At 32.9% G+C, this 13,820-nt stretch overlaps 1 protein-coding gene across 7 annotated transcripts; it reads right to left on the bottom strand.

Annotated features, from left to right (window-relative positions):
* Positions 1-260: 260 nt before the first annotated feature.
* On the bottom strand, positions 261-11,613 carry LOC106055597 (uncharacterized). Of its 7 annotated transcripts, none has more exons than XM_013211910.2 (8): positions 11,504-11,601; positions 10,686-10,784; positions 8,819-8,926; positions 7,947-8,092; positions 5,659-5,826; positions 5,402-5,536; positions 4,242-4,345; positions 261-3,585 (listed from the first exon to the last, which is right to left on the bottom strand). In XM_013211910.2, exons 2-8 carry the CDS (start codon positions 10,694-10,696, stop codon positions 3,349-3,351), a joined length of 909 nt encoding a protein of 302 aa, XP_013067364.2. In that variant the 5' UTR covers positions 10,697-10,784; positions 11,504-11,601; the 3' UTR covers positions 261-3,348. The 7 variants fall into 7 exon arrangements, with proteins under 7 accessions (XP_013067364.2, XP_055868831.1, XP_055868830.1 ...); XM_056012856.1 differs by having other exon boundaries at positions 11,523-11,597; XM_056012855.1 differs by having other exon boundaries at positions 11,483-11,593.
* Positions 11,614-13,820: the final 2,207 nt, after the last annotated feature.

Consider the following 13,820-nt stretch of genomic DNA (forward strand, 5'->3'; position numbering starts at 1 on the left):
TATAGGCCCACAATTCTGAAAACAAATTGAGAACAGATGACTTAAAAAAAAAAGTATTTGGGGTAAAGTTTACTAAAATATTTATGTTTCTTAAGAATTCAAAATTTTCAAAAATGACATTCATGCCTGAAAATAAAAATTGTAGAACCTTAGGAATTACATAAAAACTGTCGTCATATTTGACTTTATTGTCTAAAAATCCATGCTTTCGGCATTAATAAAGGGGGGAGTGGAAACAATTAATTGAATAAAATCAAGAGTTCTTTTCTCCACTTCATATTTTATTGACAGATCATAAACTAGATAGTGCATGACAAGGCTGGTGGTGTACCACTTGCTAAGAAGTCAGTTTAATGACAGAAATGTAATACTGGCAGTCTAAAAAGAATTTATTTTAAATGTCTAGATGTTCCTTCGAATCAGAATTAAATATTACATCCTAACCTTAACCTCCCATTGGGTGACAGCATGTGAACCCAGTACCATTGAGACGATGTGCATACCAGACAATTAGGAAGTCATCCATGCATACCACTATAATTTTTAAAAAAATTATTAAATAAAATATTTTGTTTTCTGAGTTGACATAAGTCTGGTGCCATAACGTCTCTAACTGAATCTCAATATCCTTAATACCTAGTAATATCAACAGTATTTACAGACCACTAATTTAATGTATATATAAGACTTTTCATATAATCAGTTATTAGTAGCTAGGCCTACCCCTATTAAGAGAAAAACAAAAAAAAAAAGCATTTTTTTAATGATTTTTTATATTCATGACATTAAATTAGAAAAAGGAAATGATAATAGACCTACATCAGAAATTTTCAGAAGGATATAAAGCAATTAACTATTTGTAAAAACATTACCAAATTCAAGTTTAAAGCAAATATTGTTTTTAAATGGTATATTCAGCAACTATTAGTATTTCTAAATTAACAGATCAGGACTAGTGTTAGGATTTTGATATTATTCCAGACTATGTTATTAAAATAAACAGTACAAATACAAAAATGTATCAATGAAACACTTAAAATAAAATTATTGACTCTGGAGTAAATGAATCACATCAAGCTTTAAATGGTTCTTCACATGTACAAAAACATGATTGAATTTGTCATTGCCTGTTTCATTAATCACAGACTGATTGCATGTGCTTAACATTTTAGCACACCAAAAATCATTTCAAGCAGAAGAGGACATTGACCAACCAATCTCAAAAACAATATGAAAAATGCAAAAAAAAAAAAATATTATTCATCCAACAAATGACATAAATTCTGGTTTAATATCACATCAAAGAAACAATGCAAACAAAAGAAAACTCTTTAAAAAAGTTTAAGAAGCTGCAACAAAAAGTAAGAGTTAAAAGTATCTTAAAATTATAACACCTCACTTAAAAATTCATCAGACAGGTGCATAGTAAATAGTATAATGTGGAGGTGTTGTTTTTTTTTAACAGATTTGACCATTACGCTTTACACCTTCCATATAGCAGCCATTTTATTCTTTGTATGAACTACACCACATCCTTACGAAAAATATTATCTTCTTACACGTTCAATAACATAGAATGTTGGCATTTAATTGAGAAAATTTATTTTTTTAAACTTAAATAACAATGACCCATATAATGCTGTGTTGTAAAAAAAAAAAAAAAAAGACCCAACAAGCCATTGAATTATATTCTCACAATGTCGCACTAAATTAAAGGGCCCTGAAAAATACAATAAAAAAAATAGGACTTATGTCAGCATTAGGTTTCCAGGAAAAAATAAAATCAATGCTGCTAAATACTGACTCAATGTAATAGCACCATGAAATAGTTAAAGCTACATTATAAACATGTAGTAAACTTATAAATAATTTCAAATGTGGTCACTGCATGAATGGTTGTGTATAAAACCCCCAGCCCAATAGTAATAAGTTTCATGCCTTGCTAAAACAAAACAGGATTGTGCTAAGTCCTCAGAGTTCTAATGTATGCAATGTACGCTCCTGAAAATACTGCACAAAACCCATAACATGAATATATAGCCACTGGGTACAAATAAATTATGAAACAATTAGTATTAAACTACTGCACAAAACCCATAACATGAATATATAGCCACTGGGTACAAATAAATTATGAAACAATTAGTATTAAACATTCTAAAAAGGCACCCTAAGATTATTTATTATAATCAATAAAAATTCAATACTAATGTGAAAGACAGGAAGTCAACTTTTTAAAACTGAGATGTTATGTATTTAACAACCACCTACCCTCTAAAAAAAAAGTTACACACAATAAAAGCAGTTTTTTTTTTGTTTTGTCTTTTTAACACAGTGTAACAAACAATAAATAAAAAAATATATAATCCAAGACAACAAAAATAATGCTAAGATTATATACACAGTCAACCCTTGATAGTCCCATGCACTCAGTAATCCGACACATGACACCAACTTGGTGACAATGGAAACTTCAGTTGCACATGTCCTTTGACATGCAAATCTTGCAGCTTCTTATGTGTTTCTTACTGTATTAAGTGGGTGATACATTCTTGATTGTCTTTCTGTGATTACTTTTAGCCAGTTTATCTGCCGTATATTTTAGTGCTGAAGTTTTTATTACGTCTTGTATGATGGCAAATGGCAAGCAAAGTTGGCAAACCTAAGCATAAAACATTATCTCTTACTGGAACATGGGAAATGATTGAAAGGTATTAACCTGGTGAAACTCCCAATGCTATTTCTTTAATTTATGTAAAAAAAGCGTTTGTAAATTTTTTTTACATTTTCCAAGTTCCATCAGAGTTGAAGATAATTTACTTCATAATCCAAACCTCCTGCAGGATGATGTGGGATGGCAGGGGACAGGGTATGAACCTGGGATAATCAAGAAGTCCAAACAACAGTCAAGTGTGCATACCATACAACCAGGCATGGGGCTACCTACCCTTTATGACATTATGAAAAATAGGGAGAAAGTAGAGCATATTGTGAAATCCAATGAGGAAGAAACAAACAGAAAAACATTTAAATCGAGCAAATATTCCCAAGCTGAGGAAATTTTATTTACTTTTTTTTTTAGATCAATACATTTTTCTTTTTCATCTATTTTTTATTCCATCGGAAGTCAAGAGAATATTTTACTACAGTATAGTATAATTTTCTAGACATACAGCTTAATTCTTTAAAGTATAGCTAACCTTTGCTAATATGACACGACCCCAGTCCCATAAATGTCAGACTATCAAGGGTCAACTCTAGGAGTTAAATTATAAAATCTACAGGGTTAAATTATACAGTTAGTGGTGTGTTTTTTTTGTTGTTTGTTTAAAATATTAGTTTCCTTGTTTATTCAGCCCAAACAAAATGAACTTTTCGAAGGTCATCTATTCGCACTCCAGTTGTTAAATCTTTAAACGTGTGCAGCCATGCATCTAGTAAGATGATGAAGTTTCCTGGTCTTAAACAAGATAATAGAGGTTCCATGGTTACAGCCAGTCTGTCAGCATCTGGGTAGCCAGTTATGGCAGCCTCAGTCCTCTGCTCATCATGAAAGATTATGTGTAGTTTCATTTGATGAACATCCTTGAAAAGATTAAAAAGAAAGGCTTTCAAAAGATTATAAATTTTTGTTAATTTAATATCTTCAAGGAAAGTACAAGATATGTTTTTAAACATAAAAATAATATAAATATATAAAAAATCTAAGATTTATAAAATGAAATTGAAAATTGATATGCTAAGATTATACATGTTAGAAACTAGAGGATGAATAAAGTGACACATTGTTTTTAATGGTGGCATATCTGGTATGCAGATCTATATGATATACTGTGTTAATGTCTAATTCTGGAGATTATACATTATAAAAGCTGGATGTCAATTACTAAAGATTGAAGTAGAAAAAAAAACATTACAAATGTTAACAAGAAATTAAAAAAAAGAACAAGAAAAATAAAAAAAAAAACAACTTTAAAATAAAACAAAATTAAACTATGTTAAGTGTAATTGTATCCCAAAGTCTAACAAGAAAACCAGGAGCTTCGAAGTTATAATTGAAAATATAAAATACTAAAGAAAATCCCAAGTTTCAAGTTCTGTCGAAATTTTAAATCCATTGAAAAAGTTTAAAAAAAGTGTATCACTAGTTAAAATATTTTCTTCAATTTAGAACTATTCAAAGTCTGTCAATAATTAATAAAAATTTGTTAAGCTCTTCAAGAAAATAAGCTTTGACTTACACTAACAACAACTGCAGAACGCCACATGTGTGGATAAGGGGAAACAATCTGTGCAATTATGACTGGTCTTTTTAACTGTATGTATAAAGTTGCAGCAATAGTAGCTGGGGAGATGAGATAAATTTAATGACTTTATCTTACATATACTTGATTTCACCATGCAATATATATATGTATGTTCTCCATCAGTCGTGAACCTCATCACTGCCTGGGCAGAGAGCAGCGCTGGAAGAAGAAAAGCAAATAACACTAGCTCCAGCTGGACATTCCAGGATCACCAGCAACATGAGGAGGCACAAAACTCCAGTGCATGCCCTCAGCCCCCTGGATGACATAAATGTGGTCATCATCGAACCACTATGGATGAACTATATATACTGGTATATATATATATATATATATATATATATATATGATATACATATGATATATATGATATACATATATATATAGTTCCATAAATGTAAATGTTGTCTTCAGAAAATAAGATTATATGGTCCTATCCTAAACCTCCTGCAGAAAAAGTGAATATTGATCCACATGTTAAACACTTATTACTAAAAAAATTATTTGAAAACCAATTTTGTGATAGCGCTATTTTTTTAAATATATTTTTTACATATATTTATTGACATAATTTAAAATTCTTGATATTACTGGGGATAAGTTCTGTCTTTCTTCTAGCCAGGCTATTTCTGCTGACCAGTAGGCTTTTTTTTTTTTTGCTATGGAAAAATAGCGCACTGTTTTGCTCTGCATTCCATATATTGTCTTGGTTATGCTGGGTTGTTGAGGTAATTGAGTCTGAGATGGAATAAGTTGGAAAATTTTGCAAGGGAGGGAGCAATCCCTGCAGTATTGTAGGTGTATATTCTGCTTACATAATTAAAGGAAAAACATAATTGGAAACATAACATATTAAATTACTACTTGTATTATTATTCTTTATTGCAGGCAATCTTAAGAAATACTTTGATGAAAATTAGGAATAAATGCTTGGTATATACAATTTTAATTGCAGATATAGGGCTCTGATAGAAATGTTAGAGTGCAGCAAATCTTTTAACCTTCATTACTTTGTGGTATTTTTGTCTACCATCCACTAATAAGTAAGCTATATATCAACTAGTGTGCTAGAGTGAAAATATATTAACTCATACGTGCTAATTCATGAACCAGGTTTCCAAGAAGTGCACTGGTTTTGGTATTTTCTGTTAGCCCTTTAGTTTGAAGCAGTTGAAAAGTCTGGCCATCTATCAGGACTTGGTCTACAAAGGTGTATAATGCTATCAAGGCTGTAAAAAAATTGAGAAAATTGAAAAGGACATTCTGACCCATAAGTGGCTGTTAATATGCTCACATAAATCAAAGAGCTTGTTTTATACATGAGAATATAAGAACTACAGCATCAACTTACCACAGGATGGTTTATGCTGAGCTTTGTATTTACTCTGACATGAAATACTACAATAGTAGCCACCTCTGCAAATAGCACATGATATACTTTTGTCACACATTTTATGACACACAAGGCAATTACTTTTTTCTTTCTCAAACATCTTTGGACAATTCGCTTTTATCGCATCTGAAATAATAATTAATAGACAATTTACTTATTAGAAAATCACCATTACTTATCCTTGATAATATAAATTGACAAGAACTTGTATGGATTAATTTTTTTTTTTTACTATTATCATCATACTGAGTGTAGCCTTTACTACTGCTGACTGGTGTGCTGCCTGTTTGTTCAGTCACATGCCATCTTCACTGGCATGGGTGATGTGAGTTCAATTATTTGATAGCCCTGATATTAATTATTAGTATGATTACATTTCTATAGAGAAAGCTTGCTGTCCAATGTGCCAATCGTCTGGCCCACTTACAGTATCACCAAATGTCACCAGCATTTATTTTGTTAATTCCCCATAAATTATAAATTTTCCAATCCAAACTTAAAATCTCTACTAGTAAAAATGACCTCCCCTTGAAAGACGACATACAAGGAAGCTTGACTTTTGCTTCCTTATTTTTTCCACTCCACCCCTCTTAGCACAGGTGAGGAATATCATACAGGAAAAATGCTGACTGTGAGAAAAAAGAATGCTGCTGACTGTGAAGACATGACAGGGCCAGTTTCTGGTAGAAAGTTTCTTGATATCTAACAACCTTTTCAGATGTTTTGCTCTCCTGGAGTTCCTTCACACTGACAGCTCCATGGTCCATTGTGGCAATACCTCTCCCAGTAGAGTTTCCACTGGACTCTCTGATTGTGTAATGCATGAGTTATCTGTTTCTCTAAGGTTCACATCTGGACACAATATCTTATACTGGTCACTCTTGTTTCCTAAATCATACAGGCTTCTTTATTATGTCATGAGAATGTCTATATGGACATCTTTATTATGTCATGAGAATGTCTATATGGACATCTTTATTATGTCATGAGAATGTCTGTTCCTTACAACTATTTCCCTCTACAATATTGGTGAAATAATAACATTTCACTTTCTATATATTTTCTAGACATTTCTCCCTGATAAATAAATGTACATATTAATTGTTTATCCACCCCCCAATAGTACTCTCTTTAAGTATTATTGATGTTAAAATTCACTGTGACTAGCAAACATTTACTTTATGGTAGTTACTTTGTCCTAATATCAGGATATTAACTTATCATCTTAGCTATTCCACTTGTCAATTTAATAATCTGATTTGGAGAAATTTTTTGTTGTTCACTGGATCACATTTATTACAGGAGCACAAATTAACATCCAACGACCATATCCTTTTGATGTTTATTATGATATTTCCCTTGATACCAATCTCCTACTTTTGTAGTTATTATTATTGTTACTATATATATATATATGGAGGCACAGTGGCTGAGCGGTAAAGCACTTGCAGCTTCCAAACCGGGAGTCCCAGGTTCGAATCCTGGTGAAGACATTTGCAATTGTTTTAAAGCTTCAGCTATCTTAAAAAAATATTTGTATCAAAACCTGCAACTTTCTGGCTCTAATTTATTAAGTCAACTTTAGTATCCACACACCAAATCTATCTAAAAGAAAGTTTAGAATGAGCAAAAATAAAAATCTGGGATGAATAAACATTGCATCAATTAACTTTACTCTAAACCTCTAATGAATATTGATAGGTGTCAATCGAGGCAACAAGCATAGCAAACAATAGCTGGAAAGATCTGGCATAAATTGTAGCTACTGCTAGACAAAATAAGCAGCTTCCCTTAAAGCACCATAGAGTGGAAGAATCCAAAAGAAAACTGCATTTATGTTAATTATAAACTATATATATGTGCTTTCCTTGAGTGCAGGGAAGAATTTAGCCTGCTCAAATGACCAAACTATGGGTTAAGTATGCAGTCAGAGGCGTAGCTAGGATGGAGGGAGGGAGGGAGGGGAAGTATTTGAAAATCCCCCTTCCCCCCCCCCCCCCCCCCCCCGAGTGTTTTATACATAAAATTTAAGCAAAATGATAAAAATTCCAAGCTAAGCCACTGTATGCAGTAGATACATAGCTAAAATAGTACATTAAGGTGTTCAGTCACAAAGCTACACTAAAAAATAGGCGACAGTACCAAAGGTGTGTGTTGAGGGGCATTAATTGCAATAATTTTTTTTTCTTTCAGTTTAATAACAAAAATTTTTGTACAAATGTTTTCATAGCCTACTATAAAATTACCTCTATGAAGGAAAAGTTCATTCAATGATTTAAGATCTTCCCCAAATGCAGAGCCTGTGGATATCCTGGAAGCATCTGGATAAATTGCTTCACAGTATTTCTTATGTACATTGTAGTCCTCTCTACGGCAGGTTGTACTACAATAGCTGCAACATGGGAAAAATGTTGTTTTTTTTTAAGTATACATAAATATCAAGCTTATCAATGATTTAAATTGTAGATAAACATGATAAAGGTTTTATAACTATCAAATTGAGGTGTTGAATTCATTCATTGAATTTTGATGGTATAAAAACATTTATTCTATAAACTGTGAAAGCAAAAACCAACTTCAAAGTGCTATTGTCAGAAAGATACTTTCAAAATATGTGCTTCAAATTAAGTACTGGTAAAAACCAGATTGAAAACATTTTAAGCATACAGATGAAAAACTCAAAATGTTGTCACAATACTACATCTATAAATATTAATTAAAACCTTGTATTATCAAAGTTTAATGGACAAGTTGACCCATAAGTTTAAAACCTTGTATTATAAAACTTCAATGGACTAGTTGACCCATAAGTTAAAACCTTGTATTATCAAAGTTTAATGGACTAGTTGACCAGTCCATAAGTCTAAGTTAAAACCTTGTATTATAAAACTTCAATGGACTAGTTGACCCATAAATTAAGTTAAAACCTTGTATTATCAAACTTCAATAGACTAGTTGAACCATAAGTTAAAACTTTGTATTATCAAAGTTCAATGGACTAGTTGACCCATAAGTTAAAACTAGCTTGTATTATCAAACTTCAATTGACTAGTTGAACCATAAGTTGCAAATGTCCAAAAGAAAACAAATTATATAATTGATTTTATTAAAATCTTACTAAGCTTCTTTACAGTGCTCACAGATAATCCTGTATCTATAAATGAATATTGAACCACATTTCCTACAATTGATGTAGACTCTCAGCCATTTAGTTTTCTCCATAAACCTATTTATATATAAAAATGACATTAACATAATACAGTTTAAACTATTATAAAATTATTAATTATTATAAAATGACTTACTCTTGCTTATCAATAACAACAACATGGTCAAAAATCATTATTAAATGTTTGAAAGCTATAATTGAAACTGATTTCTAGATATCTATAATATATAATCATAATATAAATAAATATCATCAATATTAAATATCTAAATGTAGAAGTATGTATAATGTAGTAAAACTATAATATATATGGTCATCATACTATTCATAGATGTTGAACCTAGATCTACACTTAAAATTAGTTGTATTAGTAAGTTGGAAAGGGGAATGGCCGCTTTTAGTTTTGTGTGGTCTGTCTGTCCGTCGCAATTAGATCTCATAAAGTAGAAAAGTTCTGATGCAACAATGCTTTTTTATTTTTTCTTATTTATCAAATTTATGCAAACGGTTTTACTTTTTTTTTTTAAAACTTTAAAAAAAAATGTGTATTACTAAATGGGGGCACAATGGTTGAATGATTAAGCGCTTGGATTCCAAACCTGAAATCCTCAGTTTGATTCTCTGTGAAGACTGGGATTTTGAATTTCAGGATTTTTAGGGCACCCCTGAGTCCACCCTAACTCAAATGGGTACCTGAATTAAATAGTTAGGGAAAGTAAAGGCGTTTGGTTATTGCGCTGGCCACATAACCCGGAACTGCTCGATAATTGTTGGCCAAAGAAATAGGATGACCTTATATCTGCCCAATATAGATTGCAGGTCTGGAAGGGGAGCATTAAAATTACTTTTTTTTTTACTATTACTAAATATTAAGAACTTTCTGTCAACTAGTTCCTTACAATTAGAACAAAATGTTTACTAACCTTTTTTTTAAAGGGAAAAAATCTATTTAGTATGCTTATTTACTTATATTATAGGTTGAATATAATTTAAAACAACAATAAATAAGTATAGTTTTTCATCTTATACATCTGAAATGTAATGAGCACATAAGCCTATAATATAGTGCCCTCAAACACAAAACTAAAAGGAAAAGTTTCTAAGTCTGGATATATACATATATAGATCTTGTCTTGATTCACAACTAGATCTACTCGATTGACTATAGATCTCATTCAAGTATCTAGATATGTTTTTTTAAAATAATAATAATAATAAAGGTGCCATAAAATTAAAGCTGTATTATTGTACTTCTATTGGTTGTGAAAGTTGGACACTGAATGCTGAAAGAAGAATCCAAGCCTTTGGAAGTAAATGCTGCAGAAATATGTTAGGTTCAGATACCAGGAGAAGAATAATGAAATAAGTTTGTGCTGTTACAAGTCAACACTCTGAAAAAAGGAGGTACTCCTCAATATATTATACTAAAAAGAGACAAAAGCTGAGCTGGTTTGGTCATATTGTAAGACATGTATATATATTATTACTATAGTCGACCCACTGCGTAGCATACGCTGTTATTTTGCAGGGCCGGCCTTAATGGGCCAATGCAACCAATGCGACCTCAGTGGGCCCCGCACTTTCAAAAGGACCCGCACTAATTCTAGGTGTAAATTATTAAATGAAACCACTTTGTGATGGGTGAATACTACTTGTTCTCCCCCCCCCTCTTTTTTTTTTTTTGTAGGGTAACTCTAGTCTGACTTGCAAACATAAAAAAGTGATATCTCTCCTTTACTTCTTGTCCAAACTCTTGAGTTGAACCATGAAGAGAAATATATATAATAATATATATATATATTAATATATGACTCACTGTCTATACATAAGTCATCCTTCAAAGTGCAGTAGTGGAGGGAGCACAAAGAAAGGGTTGTCCGAAGAAAAGCTAGATATCCTAAGAACAGCTGCTGAGCTGGAAATGAAGGGATTTGGTTAAGCAAAAAAAGTGTTGCTACACCTCAAGGCCAAAGAAAGATAATTAAAGGCGTACAGATGATGATGATATTATGAGTGCCATCGCAGAATTAAAGATAATGAGTAGAATTCAGTAGAATCTAAACTTAAAAGGCTACATGTTAGCCCAGACAGAGACTTCAAGCCACTCCTGCAGACAGTGGGCATGCGCAGGGTTCAAACCCCAGACCATCTATAGTTAGACAATAATTAATAGTCCAGAACGCATAGACCATATATATATGTCGAGTCATAGAAGTGATCTATGATAAAATAATAATTAATTAATTATAGGCCTATGATAGTATGATACAGACGTTACTTCAAAAAAGAAGCATTAGGCCTATATCCTATAATATGCGTCATGCATTTAGTCATGCATATTAACTAATCTAATGACCTAAGCTAAATTCTGCCAAGTCACTGACTGATGGTTTTTCTGGCTAGCTCAGGCAATAACCCATTTCATGCTCTTATAGACTATTATAGAGCTATAGCTATAGGGAAGAAAGAGCATTTAATTTGTACAGATTTTTCCTAGCATACGTAACGATTCGAAATACGACTTAGACTTATATATTATAATATACTAAGCAAGTACTAGAGTCTAGTGACTTATAATACAGATTAATATCTAGACTATAGAGAGACTACTACCGCTATAGCTTAGGCCTATACCTGGACCTAGTTAACTAACTTTAAATGCGATTATAATTCTAGATCTATATAGATCTAGATTCTATAAGATCTCTTTTTTTTTTCGTACTTCCATGAAGTGTAGCTTTGGGAAATACCCGTTACCCGTTTTCTTTAAAAATAGCTAAGCATAAGTTATAGCAGCGGTTCCCAACCTTTTGTTCTCGGCGACCCCCTTTCACAATCCTCCAGTCTGCCGCGACCCCCCCCCCTTTCGCATACACACACAGCAATAGAAGAGTAGACAAAAACAATCCATTTTTTCAATGGTTTTGGGCGACCCCTAGGGGGTCGAAACCACTAGCGGATCCAGAACTTTGGAGTGGGGGGAGGGCGATTTTTTCCCCAACCCTAACCCTAACGCCCAGTAAACCCTAACCCTATGCATAAACGTGTGTACATTGTGGGAAATGGGAGGGGCGGTAGAGTGAAAACGATTAATCCTCGCTCCTTTAATAATTTCTGCTAAAGATTGCATTTGGCATTAAAGAATAGGGGTGGGACGACTCGATATAAGAATTTGTTTTTTTTTTTTAATTTTTTAATTTCTTAACTATACTACAAAAAGAAAAAGTATTGATTTTTCCGATGGGGGAAATGCGATTGCATGTCTCGTCCCTCCCACCTGGTACAACCCTTTTTCATTTAAATTTACTAATGATACAATTTGAGATTAGAGTATTGTACGACATAATATACAATGGGTCACATATCAATACGTAGTTTATATTATATAGATATTCAACTAATTTTGTTCACAAACTATGATTCTCCACAAAAATAGGACCGCCCCCCCACTACTCAGAGGGCTAGAGTGGGGAGGGCATTACATGCAATCGCCCCCCCACCCCACCGAATCGGCCAAGATACCAGAAAGGGAGCGACATAATATATAATTTATATATTAATTCAACTAATTTTGTTCACAAACTATGATTTCTCCATAAAAATGGACCGCTCACCCACTCAAAGGGTTTAGGTGGGAAAGGCAGTATTAGAGGTATTCGCCCCCCCCCCCCCCCACCACCGATCGGCCAACAGGGAACGACATAATATAAAGATCAGTTAAAACATCAATAACAAGTTTTAAAGATAGAGATATTTAATTGATTTTGTTAGCAAGCTGTGATTTCTACAAACAAATTGGACCGCCCCCCCCACTCCAAAGTGTTATGGGGGGGGGGGCGGGATTGATACCAGCGAAATAATCTAAAAATAGGTTGAAATATAAATAATTAGTCTATATTTTTAACATAAGTAATAAATTCGTATACAAATTGTGGGAATCCTATACTAAAGTTCGTCCGCCACCCCCCTTCGGGGGGGGGGGTCGGTCGAGTGGGGGGCGATCGCCCCTACCGCCCCCCCGGATCCGCCAGTGGTCGAATCACGATCCTCAGGCTGAGAACCCCTGAGTTATATAGTATAAGACTAGTTCTCTTGGACACCTGACCACTTCTCCAAATTTGTGGACAAACACAAGATGAGTTTTAAGTCTCTTATATAAATATCTAGAAAAAAATATATACTAGAAAAGACGTCACTATTTACTATATAGACCTATATTATAGATCTTGATTTTTTATATAGATTCTTTTTCGTTTGAGCATGACTAGATGCATAACTATAACGCGTAGCCGTAGGACGTATAATCGATCATTATCTTCTTTTTCGAAGTAACGTCTGTATTTTGTAAGATAAGATAATAAGATGTAGGCATATGCCATTGTGACTTAAAACGTATAGTTTTACTTTTACCCTTTTTGTTTTGCCAATTTTAGGATGACCCCGGTGTGCGGGGGGATTTGAATTAGCGGACCATCATCGTTGCATCCTGACGTACCCTCACCCTCAAACGGCAGGCCGCATAGCTAATATAGGGCCTATATATATATATATAACACACACACACACACACACACACACATATATATATATATATATATATATATATATATATATATATATATATATATATATATATATATATATATATATATACATAGATCTATAATCTATATATACCTCACGACCAAGTGTATGCAGGTCGCGTAGATACTTTTCACTGTTTATTTTTTTTTTTTAATTTCATTTGGGGCCACCAAATTCACTTCGTAACGACTTCCAATTATCTAAAGCCCGTCTACCGCCCCCCACCCCCTTTTTTTTGCAGCAGTAGAAATATAGATCTAGTAACAGGCTACATGTTTAAGTTTCATACTAGATAGGCCTATAGATCTATTAGATCTATATACAGATAGATCTAAATCATATGATCTGGAAATACAATTTAGATATC

The sequence above is a fragment of the Biomphalaria glabrata genome, chromosome 15 (genome assembly GCF_947242115.1).
Source record: "Biomphalaria glabrata chromosome 15, xgBioGlab47.1, whole genome shotgun sequence".
In the NCBI taxonomy this organism is placed as follows: Eukaryota; Metazoa; Mollusca; class Gastropoda; family Planorbidae; genus Biomphalaria; species Biomphalaria glabrata.

Excerpts from the sequence above, each read along its gene's own strand:
- LOC106055597 (XM_013211910.2), bottom strand. Across the intron at positions 8,093-8,818 it reads GAGCACTGTAAAGAAGCTTA|CTATTGTAGTACAACCTGCC; the intron begins GTAAGATTTTAA and ends CCCATGTTGCAG. Across the intron at positions 5,537-5,658 it reads TCAGCATAAACCATCCTGTG|CCTTGATAGCATTATACACC; the intron begins GTAAGTTGATGC and ends ATTTTTTTACAG.